Source organism: Bubalus bubalis, chromosome 3 (genome assembly GCF_019923935.1).
Source record: "Bubalus bubalis isolate 160015118507 breed Murrah chromosome 3, NDDB_SH_1, whole genome shotgun sequence".
Lineage (NCBI taxonomy): Eukaryota > Metazoa > Chordata > Mammalia > Artiodactyla > Bovidae > Bubalus > Bubalus bubalis.
The window spans coordinates 134815225-134829598 of NC_059159.1; the positions used below are offsets into that span (position 1 = coordinate 134815225).

The following is a 14374-nucleotide window of genomic DNA, read 5'->3' on the forward strand; positions in this document are numbered from 1 at the left end:
CTGGAGGCCCCTGCCAGACTTCCTAGGCATATGCTATGGATGGGTTCTGTGTGTATCCAAGATGAGAAAGATGGTGAAATACACTGTCGTGTTTATCTATATGGACAGGGAATAATCACACGGATGTGTGTGTGAGCACACACACAGCATGCCACTTTAGTGAAATTTTGAAGTAAAAATCATGAAGCCCAAACTGTTTAGTCAACACCGAAGTGTAAGAAGAAAAATCAGTCAATCCCTCAAGAGTTCAGCCTTCAAAACCTCAGGGTTGGGAACCTCCCTGGTGGTCCAGTGGTTAAGACCATGCCTTCCAATGCAGGGGGTGTGGGTTCGACCCCTGGTCAGGGAACTAAGATCCCACATGCCTCTGGGCCAAAAATCCAAAATAAAAGCCAGAAACAATATTGTAACAAATTCAATAAAGACTTAAAAAATGGTCCACATCTTAAAAAAAAAAATCAGGGTTGCATTGAACAGTTTTTATTCTGGGTCCAAACTCACTTCCCATTGGACCAGTTGTTTTGCATCCTATCACTTCAGCCTCACCTTGAGTCCCAGCTTTCCTCGCTCCCCACCTCCCTGGGTGTTCTCTGACTTTTCAGTCCTGATGTGAGCCAAGTAAACCTCAATTAGCTAATGAGGTGCCCAAGACCAGCCCCAAGACTGTCTCTAAGGGCCAACAGATCATTAACCGCCATCATCAGTGTGAATTTACAGCCTCTGCTACCACATGGAGTGCGGGGGTGGTGTGAAGTCCTGCCAACCTCTTGGCTGAGAGGGACACAGAGAAAAGCTGGCAAGGCAAAAACAGAGTAAATTAAAAATAGGCTTCGATCTATAGGCTCTATTTATCTATGTCTTTCTTTGGTAACATTAACATTAAGGTAAAAGGTCAAATCCCCACTGAAATATAATTTATATTTACCTTTTATTAAATAATTATGGCATGGCATGAAGTTAAATATTACAGAAGCTAATCAAGGGGGAATTCAATAGAGAAAACTCAGACATGAGAATTTCGTCTTTGCTATACATAGAATGTCTTAATCCTCCACTGGGAGTCATCCGGGTTTGCTTAAGGAGTTTAATAATACACATTTCAACTGCCACAGAATCTAAATCCCATTTGGATCAGCCTTGGAAAAACTTTCATCAATACCTTGAGATTTCATAATGTTTCTCCTGAGAGCCTGGATCTTATGTGTCATTTCTCATTTTGATTGCGGGTATAATATATGAGGTTGCTTACATATCTTTGACCCAATGAATAGATATAAACCATAAGCAATGTGTGAAGGGTTTCTTTATAAAGTAAATAGTATTTAACTAAAAATATCTACTGGGAACCACTCATTTAAAAAAAAACTGGCTGTTGCTCAATATTAATATTCCCAAAGGGTTAGTGAGATGGATAAATTCTATATGATTGGTTTTTTTCCTTAACAGGAGGCATGGAGAGCAGATAATGCTTACCCCAGTTTTTGCCCCTACTTAAGTTTCCCAGAAATAGAGTTTCTTCCCATGGCCAACATGGAAAGGGGACTCCTGGTTAGAATCCTGGTCTACCCTCAACAAAGACAGCATTGACTTTGCAGGCAGGTGGTCATTTCTGCCTTTGACCAGCAAAAGTACTGACCACCAAGATGGCAATAGCAAGGGCTGATCAAGTTCCCTTGCAGAAATTTGAGAGGAGACAAGTAAAATGAGGGGGCAAGGAGATCTGAGTACTCTGTCAGGCTGCAACTCTGGGATATTGATCTCGGTTACAGCTTTCTTCATTAGTAAGTCTTCAGTTGGCACCTAGGATCATCATGGAGCCTACAGATGGCCAATAAGAGGCTGACAAAAGTCTAGAAAGTCTGAGCCTAGTTGTCTGTCTGCATCTGTATGTATACATCTGCAGCAGAGGGTCTTCACTTTCATCACAGAGCCCACGGGCCCCTGAGGGGTCCAGGCCATAGAATTAAAGGATCCTTCCAGCCCTGACTCTAAATCTCAACCGTCTCCAATAATTAAATAAAGCAATGGAAAAAGAATCTTGTTCAATAAACCTCAAATCTATGTAATGTGGCTGCCAGGCAAGTACCAGATCAGAAAATGGACTTTGAGATGCACGCACAAGAGAAAACCTGCTTGAAGAACTTCTCTCCATGGATAACCAACAAGGACCTACTGGATACCACATGGAACTCTGTTCACTGTTATGGGGCAGCCTGGATGGGAGGGGGGTTTGGGAGAGAATGGATTCATGATTATGTCCCTTTACTGTTCACCTGAAACTGTTACAACACTGTGAATCAGCTATACCCCAATACAAAATTAAAAGTTAAAAAAAAATAAAAATACCTCTCCATATGGTGCTGATCTAAGACAGTTACTCTCCTTTGACAGGACAGGAAGGCATAAAACCCTTGCTTGGGGAGGAAATTTACATGCATGCAAACTAGCCCCTGCCTTCAAGCCCCCTTTAGGAAGTCTGTTCTGGTCTTCCCCCAGTGAATATGTCTTCAAAGTGCTTTGATCTTATGCATTAATTCCTGTGAGGCTTCCCAAGTGGCGCTAGTGGTAAAGAACCTGCCTGCCAGTGCAGGAGACGTAAGAGAATCAGGTTCGATCCCTGGGTCAGGAAGATCCTCTGGAGGAGGGCATGGCAACCCACTCCAGTACTCTCGCCTGGAGAATCCCATGGACAGAGGAGCCTGGTGGGCTACAGGCCATGGGGTCAAAAAGAGATGGACACAGCTGAAGTGATAATCCACGCATGCACACGTGTATTTATTTCTGTGAGGTCTGCCTTGTTTGTGCTATGATTTTGGTTTCTCTCTCTTGCTCCCAATCCTCCCAATTTTCTCGTCCATTCATCTATCATCTACCTTACTCCTCAGGTGTCCAACATTCAAGGCTATCTGCTCCCAAGGTCAATTTTTTCATAGCATTTGATGGTGTGATAGAGATAAAGCTGTCCCTTGTCTGGGATCTGCCTTAATTTCTAACCTTGACCAACTCTACCACCCTCAAAGGCAGGTGGACTTTGGTTTATCTCTCTGCAAAAACAAAAAGTTGGATTAAGTGTTTTCTCACACCCCTTGTAAGTTCTTGCATTATGATTCTAAGACTATTACTTATTTGTTGCTGTTCTTCAGTCATTAAGTCATGTCTGACTCTTTGTGACCCTGTAGCCGGTAGCCCACCAGGCTCCTCTGTCCTTGGGACTTCCCAGGTAAGAATACCTGAGTAGGTTGCCATTTGCTTCTCCAGGGGATCTTCCTGACCCAGGGATCAAACTCTTACATCTCCTGCATTGTCAGGCAGATTCTTTACCACTGACCCATCTGGGAAACCCATTATTTATTTATTTGGTGAAAGTGAAATTCTTCGAGAAGTGGAGATGGGTGGAGTTGAAGCCATGGGCTGTTGAATTGTCTTTAACTTTTGCTACACTGAAATCTCTCCCTATATCCATCTGTTTCAATGTAGCAAAGGTTCAGTGTCACCAATTGTTAAAAAAAGAACAAAGATAATATAGGAACACATTATTAAGAAGTGGTACCTGCCTTTGTGGATATAGGAACAAGAACACGAGGTGAGAACCAGGAGTGCACAAGTGAAAGATTAGATGGAAGCCTCTGATATTTAATTTTAAATGAAATATTAATTTAATATTTAATTACGCTTTGGTTTCAAGAAAAACTGCAGCAGCAAGACAGATTGTTTGAAGAAGGGAGTAATATACACGGTTAAGGAGACAACTGTAAAAATTAAAGATAAATTTCAAGGGTAAATCTAAATGCCACCACGGAACAGTTATGAATATGCTCTGCTTTCTGTAATATGTATTTAGAATATTATAGCTGAGAGCACCAGGCCATTAAGAGGCTGGGACGTCTCTAGCAAAACAACGGCCCCCTATTCTGGGGCTTCCAACGGAGACATCATTCCTCAGGCTCAGCCAAATGATGGATCCAAATTTTATAGGCAATGGGGGTGGAGGCAACTTCAGTAAAACTGCAGGCTACCAGGAGGGCTATTCATCCAACCTGTTTCTAGTGCAAACAGGGAACAATTGTACTCAGGCCAGTTTTTGATATCCGAATTGGGTATTTTTAACTAAAAATCAGATTCATTTCTTAAATGAGATTTTTTTTTTTTTTTCAGGATAATGCTATAGGGAAAAAAAAGAAATGTGATGTGGGTGAGCTATTAACATCTGAATCCAGCGTGCACATCTGTGCAGTGTGGCTCAGTGGATCCCCATGCCCAGCCCCAGGGAGGGGACTGTGCAGGGTATGATTTGGGGGGGCCATGGAATAACCTAGGCTTTTTGTTTCTCCACCCAACTGCTTCCTGATCTTGTCTACTTTCTTGTTGATTAACACCTGCTCCCAAATAATGAACAGAGTAATCAAATACCTTTGTTTGTGCTACAGTATTGGGTTGGCCAAAAAGTCCATTCAGGTTTTTCCATAAGCTATTTTTTCACGATATCTGATGGAAAAACCCAGAAGAACTTTTTGGCAAACCAATAAAAGATAAGGATTGTTCTGGGGAGGAAGTGAGTTGATGTGAATTGTTTGGTTTCTATAGGTGTCTCCATAGCCAGGGTGTTTTGGCAGCTTCCATATTCAACCACACACCTTGGGAAGCAGTTCTTTGGCCTGCACATGAGCCAGCTGGGCCCAATCGGCTCTTCCTTTGAAAACTCATTTCCCTTCAAACCACTTGCAGAGAGCACACATGCTCTCTGGCTGCCCTGGCCTTCTCTGTCACCTAAAAACCCTGGTTTCTAATCCAGACTCAGATATCAAAGGCATGATAAGGTGGGTCTTTCAAGAGTTCACCTTCTACAGTAGAGAACACATGCAAAAAAGTCTACTGTTGTTTACTCGCTAAGTCGTGTCCGACTCTTTGTGATCCCGTGGACTGGAGCCCGCCAGGCTCCTCTGACCATGGGATTCTCCAGACAAGAATACTGGAGTGCGTTGCCATTTCCTTCTCCAGGGGATCTTCCCAACCCAGGGATCGAACCTGTGTCTCCTGCGTTGACAGACAGATTCTTTACCACTGAGCCACCTGGGAAGCCAGCAAAAAAGTCCACCCTTGATCAAACAACAGTGAGGAAGGAAGCCAAAGAGAACTCATCATAGAAATTATGTATCCCACAGCCAAACACTTACAATAGTAAATTTTGTTCATATCTGTGTATTTCTATACAAAATATACTTGCATATCTACATTTCATATTCCCAGTGAGATAAATATCTTCCAATTTTTAGGTTAGAAAACTAACGTGAAGGACTTCCCTGGTAGCCCAGTGGATTAGAATCCACCTGTCAATGCAGGGGACATGGGTTTGATCCCTGGTCCCGGAAGATTCCACACGCTACAGGAAACTAAAGCCCATGCACCGCAACTACTGAGCCTGTGCTGCTAGAGCCCAGGCTCCACGACAAGAAGCCCGCACACCACAACTAGCAAAGACCCAGCGCAACCAAAAATCAATCAATCAATCAATCAATTTTAAAAAGAAAATGAAGGCAAAGAATGGTTAGGGGATTTGTCATAAAATGTGGACTCAAATCCAGACTTCTAAATTCTGTCACTGATGGTCTTCCACTCCAGGGCTAAGTTCTCTTAAGTTTAATGACAAAGTGGAGTTCCATTCTCAAATGCCTTGCTACAGACCTCCTCTCCCTGAATCCTTAAGATGCAGTAACCATGGTTACCTGAAAAAACAAGTAACCGTGGTCTCACTGGGTACCCCCTACCAGGATTATTTTTCTCCACTGCTAGTTTTCTGCAGCAAAGTCGGCCCGTGGAGTAGGGGACCTCTCCCCACTCACAAGCCTTGGCTGGTACCACCTCTAGGTCTCAAAGCACACAGAGGCAGTGGGACGTTTCCTGATGAGCTGGATGCTCGTGTGGAGCTCTTGACTCGGAAGCAGCAAGCTGCACTTCAGTAAATCGTGGTGGTTGGAGGAAAATAGACCTTCCTACATGTGCGAAGAAAACGTGTTGTTTTTCAGAGCCCTGATGTTTATGCGGTACTTGGCAGCAACAACCATGGGGAGCTGATTACTGCATTTTGCCTAATTATACCAGGTAAGTCCCATCTAATAGGCTTGGGTTTATTGTGGTGGTGTGTCCTTGGATACGGAAACCATCAACAGTTGGACCGCAATCCATAAGATGTGAGTGGTGGGGTGAGGGCTGAGGGAGGGGAGGTTTGCTGGAAATTTCCTGCCCACCTCCTGCTTTTGGAGTCTCTTTCTAGAAAGTTCCACGTATGAGTAAATACTATTGTGTTTGTGGGGTAATGACTCAGTCTGAAAAGAACTGCCCCGTGTTGTCAAATACTTTACAAGCCAGGAAGTCACTGCAGCAGCCTGATGAGCAGGACTCAGCATTCCCAAACTCATTTCTTTGTTTAAAATACAGATTCTCAGACCCTCCCAAAAGATTAGAGTGCAATATGCCTGGAACAGGGTCCAGCATGATTGGTGTGTGTGTGCATGCGTGCACACGTGTGCTCAGTTGTGTCTGACTCATTGTGACCCCATGGACTGTAGCTCACCAGGCTCCTTTGTCCATGGGGTTCTCCAGGCAAGAATACTGGAGTGGGTTGCCATTTCCTTCTCCAGGGAATCTTCCCAACCGAGCAATCCAATTCGACTCTCTAGCATCTCCAGAGACCATATTGTACATACAGTTTTTAAGCTTTTCTTTTTTTAATATATCACCAATGTCTTTCATGTAATTAAATATCCATCCACAGCATTGCTTTTGGAGAAGGAAATGGCAAGCCACTCCAGTATTCTTGTTTGGGAAATCCCATGGACAGAAGATACTGGTGGGCTACAGTCCATGGGGTTGCAAAGAGTTGGACACGACTGAGCGACTCAGCACCCACAGCATTACTTTAATATCTAAGTTGTTTTTCAGTATAAGGATGTTTTGTTATTTATGATTGTTTACAATTTTTCAGTCCTGTTAACAGTGCTTCAACAGTGCTTATTAACAGTGCTTCAGAATAAACAACCTTCAGGAAAACTCAATTATTTCCCAAGTATATATTCCTAAAAGTAGAATTGTTGGGTTAAAGGGTACATACATTTTTTTTCTTTTAAGGCTAGTACCATCAGGGTATTCTCCTGAGAGTGGAGAACTATGTGTTAGAAAACCCCCACTTTCTTTTAATTTTGTCAACGTAGGTATTTTCATTTGTTTAAAAAAAAGTCTTTGCCACCTTGATAGGAAAAAAAAAATGTGATTCTGTGGTTGCCTTAATTTGCTTTTATTTGATTATTAATGTGGTTGGGATTTTTACAAACATGTTTATTGCTTGATTATATTCCTTCCTGAATTAACTCCTGATGTTCCTTGCTAGCTTTTAGAGAGTTTTCCCCCCTTAATTTATAAGACCTCTAACATTCACTTGTTTATCCATAATGCATAACATAGTGGCTGACAAAGAGTAGGCATAAAATGAACTTTGCTCAACAAGTAAATGAATATTTTTATGTGTAGGATATTATGTCATAGATAACAAATATGGTTTCAGTTTGTCCTTATCTTTTCGATTTAATAATGGAAACTTAGACATGCAAACATTTTCTTTTCATGTAATCACATATTTATGCTCAGTGGTTTCTGTCTTTGGGATCAAGCTTTTAGCAAGGCTCAAGTATAATAAAATTTTTAAATGCCTACATTTTAAAAAATTAATTAATGCCTACATTTAATTAAAATATTTAATTCAAGTATGCTTCATTTTGTGATATGAAATTAGATATATAACTTTTTAAAATGCTTAATTAGTTGGCCCCACACCATTTGTTAAAAATTCCATATTTTCCATGTTGACTTGAGATGTCTCCTCATCCATACAAATACTTTTGTATTTGTACTAGTTCTGTGCACAAAAACTGTTTATTTTTAAGTGTTTTCTTCTGTTGCATGACATTTCTGTGTGTTCCTGCAAAACCCCATATTCTTCTAATTACCGAAACTTAACATAGGTTTTAAAGTCTGGTAGGGCAAAGCCCTCTCATTTTTCAAAATGAGGGGTCCTATTTTAGCACCTTTATTTTTGCAGGTGAACTTTTGTAAAGTTTTCCCCAAACATTTTGTTGGTCCTTTGATTGGCATTGTGTTAAATTTATTCATTAATTGACATCTTTACAATATTAAATCTTCCCACCTCTCCACCAGCTGGAAGTATTTTGTCCTTCCTCTGAACTCCCTCAGCACTTTATACCTTTTTAAAAAATCACTTTCTAAGCTATACCCACCCAATTTTTCAAACCTGAAACCTGAGTCACTCCCTCCCTTTCCTTCCCCAACCTTCACCCCATCCAATCAATCATCAAGTCCCGTCAATGCTACCTCCTAAATTTCATCCACTTCTGCCTGTCCCCACCACCGGCACTCCAGTCCAAGCTGCCATCATTTCTGGCTGGGGCCACCACACTGGCCTCAAACTGACCTCCCTGAATCCATCCTAGGTTCCAAACCATTCTCTCTGCTGCAGCTAAAAGGCTCTTTGAAAAGGCAAATCTGACCATGGCACTCCCAGCTTTAAACTATTCCAATAGCTCCCCATGGCACTTGGGATGCAGCCAAACAAGCAGGTTCAACCTCTCTTCCAGTTTGAACCCAACCTCTCTTTCACATTCTTTCTTCCCCGTTCCTAGTTACCGCCAAATACATCCCACATTCTTTCCTACCCCAGGGCCTTTGCACGTACTGTTTCCTGTGTTTGAACTGTCCTTAACCTTCTCCATTGGCTTAAGATTCCTCTGATATATATCCCCAGCATCCTCTATCACTCATCACATTTGTAATTCCTTGTTCAAGTCAGCCTCCATGATGATAACACTAATAATATACACCTTTCCAATAATAAGCTATAGCTGCTCTCTATGTCAAACGCTTTCCATGCACAGGTGTTCTACACCTGGCTTGTACCATTTTATGACAGCAGGTTGTTGACTTTTCAGGAATGCTGTGGGCCAGCTGATGTCATATTGGTAGTTTGAAATCAGCCCTGGTGACAGTACCTGCACCATGGAAATCAGCAAATACAACAGACCAACGTGGGGCATGTTCAATTGATGCTTGCTTTAGGAGTAAGTCAACCATGTCTCAGCACATAAGGAAAACAGAACTCTTTGCTGATGTGCATGCATGTTAAGTCACTTCAGTCATGTCCTACTCCTTGCTACCCTATGATGTGCCGACACTGCATTGCTAAACATAGGTCAGCAGGCAGGATAGCCAGAGACCTGAGTCCTTGTTCTGACTCCACCTTGAATTGAACAGGCAAGTCATTTCTCCCTGGGTCTTAGCTTTCTCATCTGCAACAGATGGAGTTTGATCCAATGTTCTTTGATGTCTTATTATCTTTAAAATTAGATTTACAGGTAACATAAAATCTATTATCTTTACTACTGTGTGGGCTCCTTTTCTTCTTTTTTAACCAAGCACTGTGTTTTCTGTGAATCATTTAGGCTCCTCTATTCTCTCTGGCAAGTTCCTTCTTTACTTTTGAAATGTCACTCTATGGTCAGCTCCTCCAGAAAGCCTTCCTTGGTTTCCCAAAATGAGCCACCCCTGCTCAGTGCTCCTATAGCCCCTTTTGGATTTATATCTCTTTTAGGACTCAGCATGACTATTATAATCTACAGGTGTCTCTCTCTCTCTCTCTATCTAGAACTGTAAACTGCTAGAGGAACACTGATATTACTGACTTTGTGCCTTGAGTGATAATTTAGAGCTGATGTTTGTTTATTGAATATATAGATTACATGGTTACCTGGGTCCTATCTTCAGAACTTCAGATTTAATTAGTCTTGGATCCAGCCTGAGCACTGATGCATTAAAGTGCGACCAAGGATGACAACCTCTGCTTTTGAAGGAATGTTATACATTTACACAGACACACACGTATGCACATGTAAACATATATGGCTCCAAACATCTATAGCCCCACTGAGTATTGCTTGTTTGTTACTTCCGAAGAGAATTGAGGATTAATTGCAATGCAGTTTTTATTCATCCTGCCTATCACCTTACAGGGCAGACCTGTCATCCATATTACAGTGGGTGCATTTGAGAAAGCAAAACTCTATGTGTGAAATGAAACCCATTCCTCACCTGACTCCAGGGACAGTCCAAGCTCCTGTTTCCTCCTACTCACTGACCACTCCATTTCTGTGTCCTTCACAGGCTCCTCCTTGTTTTCCTGAGCCTTACACTTAGCGCTTCTGATGCACCTGCCATCTTTAGACCTCTTCCATCTTGTAGCTATACTCCCTTCCATGGCCTCTCATCCAGCCCAGTGGCTTTAAATCCCATCTGGATGCTGACTACTCCCTTGTTTGGCATCCTCAGAGTTTTCCCATGCAAACCCCTTGTCCTACCTGCCTTTCCCACCTCATCTCCCATTGACTCCACTCTAGCCACACTGGCATTCTTGCTCTTCCCCAATGATGCCAGGCTTATCCCTGCCTCTCAGACTGTCATCTTTTCTCTGTCTAGGACATTTGCCCCCAACCGATTGACTGCCAGGTGCTATTCTAGCTAACAGTGGTGAACCACAGAAAACACAGCTCTGAGGAGGCCTAGGGACAGAGGAAATGTGAATGGACAGGAGAGGAGGTCAAAGAGATAAGGGGGATGGGGACAGATTTCCACACCTGCGACACATATCTTGGGATTCCCTGATGGCTCAAATGGTAAAAGAGTCTGCCTGCAATGCAGGAGACCTGGGTTCGATCCCTGGGTCGGGAAGATCCCCTGGAGAAGGAAATGGCAACCCATTCCAGTATTCTTGCCTGAAAAATCCCAGGAGGAGCCTGGCAGGCTACAGTCCATGGGGTTGCAAAGAGTTAGACACGACTGAGAGATTTTACTTCACTTCAAAACACGCCTCTGCTCAATGTTCCTTTCTCAGAGAGACCCTCCCTCATTCTCTATCCCTTCCTTATCATTGTCTGAAATTATATCATGTATGTTCTATGTTGACTGTCTCTGCCTATAGTAGGCAAGGTTTATTAAGATGGAGGACTTTATCTTGCCCACTTTTATATCCCAGAGCCTAGAACTGTGCTAGCCCATGGTAGGCATGTAATAAATGTTCATTTGAATGACTGAAAAAGCTGTATCCCTTTGGGAGCTAGAATAGTAAATATTTTATAAATATTTTATTGCAAGTAACCAAACCAAGACATGCCTATCTCAGAAGAGAAAACTCAATGACAAAATGTTAAACATATACCTAAAATCATCCTTTTCCTTCTACTCCTAATTGATTGCTAATCAAACAATTTACACTTAAATAATAATAGGAGGCTAAGTCCGAATAAGGAATAAAACACTATAAAATAATATTATTAGAAATTTATAATAGGTCAGGTATATTTTCTTGATGATTTCTATACTTCTTTCCCTATACCTCTTATTTTTTTGTTCAGAGTAACAATATTCTGACTTCCCTGGTGGCTGAGTGGTAAAGAATCTGTCTGCCAATGCACAAAAAGCAGGTTGAATTCCAGGGTCAGGAAGATCCCCTGGAGGAGGAAATGGCAACCCACTCCAGTATTCTTTGCCTGGAGAATCCATAGACAGAGGAGCCTGACGGGCTACAGTTGATGGGGTCGCAAAAGAGTCAGACACGACTTAGGGACTAAACAACAATATTCTAGCGGGTCTCCCTGCCTTCAGCTGTTCCCCAACTAACTCAGGTTTCCTTTCCTGCTTTGCCTAGCTAAGTTCTAGTCTAAGTTCCATCTCATGGATCCCCACAGCTGTTGAACCAGCTTTTTCTTTCCTCCAGACATCAACTCACCTCATCCTCTGCGTCTTTGCACTTAAGACTCCCATAGGAGGAACATGCTTCCTTTTTCTCTTTGCCTATCCAAATCCTCCCATCCTTAAAAATGGTCTTCAGTATCATCTCCTCCTTGAACCCCATCCCTCTACTCTAGTTCATAGTAAACTCCCTTTTTGTGAAATTCATATTCCATTCTTTGGAAATACTAAACAATTTGAACACTCTTAATTCGCCAGCTGCTCTGTTGCCTTCTCCAATAGTTTCTAAATTTCCAAATAGGGACCATGTCTTCTATGTTATTGTACCTTCCACCTGGAAAAAAGTAGTAGATACAATGTAGGCGTTCAATAAATATTGAACCAATTAGATCATTTCTACTTTCATAAAGTTTTAATATAATTTGAATCCCTCTGCAGCATCATTAGGCAACTTTCCTGAATCCTTTTCAAGAAAATTTCGTTATAGCCAGCAACTCTGTCAAATATTTTATCTGATTTGTTTGGATAAAAGTCTATTCTAGCATGGTTCCAGCTGAGTTAAATTCATAAGGATGGAATCCTGAAATGAGCTGCCATGACCATTTCCCAGACTGTGCAGAAATTGCTTACATAAAACACAGCATTAGATCAACACATCCCCTTTCAATGCCTATGACCCAGTCCACTCTTGCCACTCCAGTAGAAAGACCTATAAACGTTAGAATGATTATAAAGTGGGTAGACTGGGAACCAGAGCAAAAGGGAACCAGGAACCAGTCTCCCTTGGAATAATTTTCTTACCCACCTGTGTAAATGAACCTCCCTGGAGCTCCTTTGCAGAACTGTTTGGATTTGTAAGACAATGTCACTTCTACGACCCCAGGGATGTGCCGAGGAGGAGTCTGCACTCTGATGGCATGAGGAGTTATTAGCTGAGGAATGAATAGGCAGGGAAATAAAGTATTTATTATACATTATCACAGATATACTGAACACAGAAGCCTCGTCCACTGCTATCTCCCAGGGCAAACTGGTGCACTCATGGCACCCCTTGTGCCATGAACACCCTGTCCCTGTGTCTCAAGTGTTTCTGTCTCCTACCCTGGAATTACCTTTCAATCCAACCTGTCTATCCTTCCCTTCCTATTAGCCCAGCTCAAGTACCCGCCCCCAACCTCCTGTGTCCACCTAACCCCCATCCATGTAGTCATTCCCTCCCCCAATTCCTACACTGCCATGACCTCACAGATGGATTTGGCAATTTCCATATCCAACTTAGCACTGTTATATATCTTTTTGTAACTTGTCTTGTTTTTTTCTCATCACAGTAGAAAAATTGGAAACTAGAGAAAAATAAAAAAATGTTACCATTGCATAACCCAGAGATAGCCATTATTCATCTTTGGCACATTTCCAGTACTTTTCAAAGGATGTGTTATATAATCACATTTTACATCCATAGATACTGTTGTCCTGATTTTTTTCATTTAGCATTATATTGTAAGCATGTTCCCTTTTCCTGTGTAATTAGAAATCTTTCAAATATAATTTTTAAGTAAATGATGATACTTTATTTGTTTAACCATTCTCCTAGTACCCAATGTCTAGCCAATTTCTAATTTTTCACAATTATAAACAATACTTATTACAGTGAATATTTCTTTTTAAGGGATCCATGCCTGCAGGAAATTGTGGCTTACATGTCTTTTAATCCTGGTACCCCACTTATAATAGGTACTCAGTAGTGTGTGTGTGTGTGTTCATGTTGTTGAGATTGCAGAATTACTAGTTTCCCCAGATCAAAACAAAGGAAATCAGGGAAGTGAGTTGCCTTTGCCTACCTCACTCCATACAAGCATGGTCCCAAACACCACTTGGAGGCCATCAAAGAAGTTGTCCCCAATAATGATGACCATGGCTCCTCCAGTGGTCCAGCCTTCACTTGGGCTAATGGCTTTGATGCATGGAGTTGCTAAAAAGATAGGAAAGAAAAAGTCAAGTCTGTCTTTTGGTCGTTGAAGTTTGGAGTTCGGGGACTGACTGCTCTTGAAAGCTCTTGGTTATCTAAGAAGTTCAAGTTGAGCTTTGCTGACTTGCCATCATTCCCTAATTGGTTGTTGGTTTTCACCAGGTCATTAAAGCCTAATGAGTTGACCACTATATATGAAAACACTTAGCTAATTGTGCAAAGGGTGTTTTTAGAACTCTGTTGTTTTTCCCCATATTTTATAAGTTGATCACACTGGAAATGTGTAAATCCCTTTTCTCTCCCCACCTCCTCTGCCTCAAGATGTTAAGATTTACAAGGTCTGTTAATGTGCTAGAGAAAGAAGGAAAAAGTAAAATCTACCATAGTTGAAGACTTTTTTTTTTTTTGGCTGTATCAAGAGACAATTTCTAATCACTTTCCTAACTTTGTAGGAAGGATTTTCCCTCCCTTCTTCCATATGTTCGAGGCCTCTGGACTTTACATCCCAACAGGAACCCAATATGGTTTTCAGGCCATAACTAAAGTCAATCCATCACTCCATTTCCAGAGCTGACAGGGTCAGAGGTGGAGGAGAAC

General features: G+C 41.7%; 1 protein-coding gene across 1 annotated transcript in view; it reads right to left on the reverse strand.

Moving 5' to 3' along the window:
- The window catches only part of EBF2 (EBF transcription factor 2), a 221597-nt gene that overhangs the window by 33741 nt on the left and 173482 nt on the right, over window positions 1-14374 (reverse strand). Inside the window, exons 9-10 of the mRNA XM_006057336.4 lie at window positions 13650-13780; window positions 12614-12740 (exon numbers count right to left, since the gene is read on the reverse strand). Coding sequence (XP_006057398.1) covers window positions 12614-12740; window positions 13650-13780 — 258 coding nt within the window. The remainder of the gene's footprint in view (window positions 1-12613; window positions 12741-13649; window positions 13781-14374) is intronic.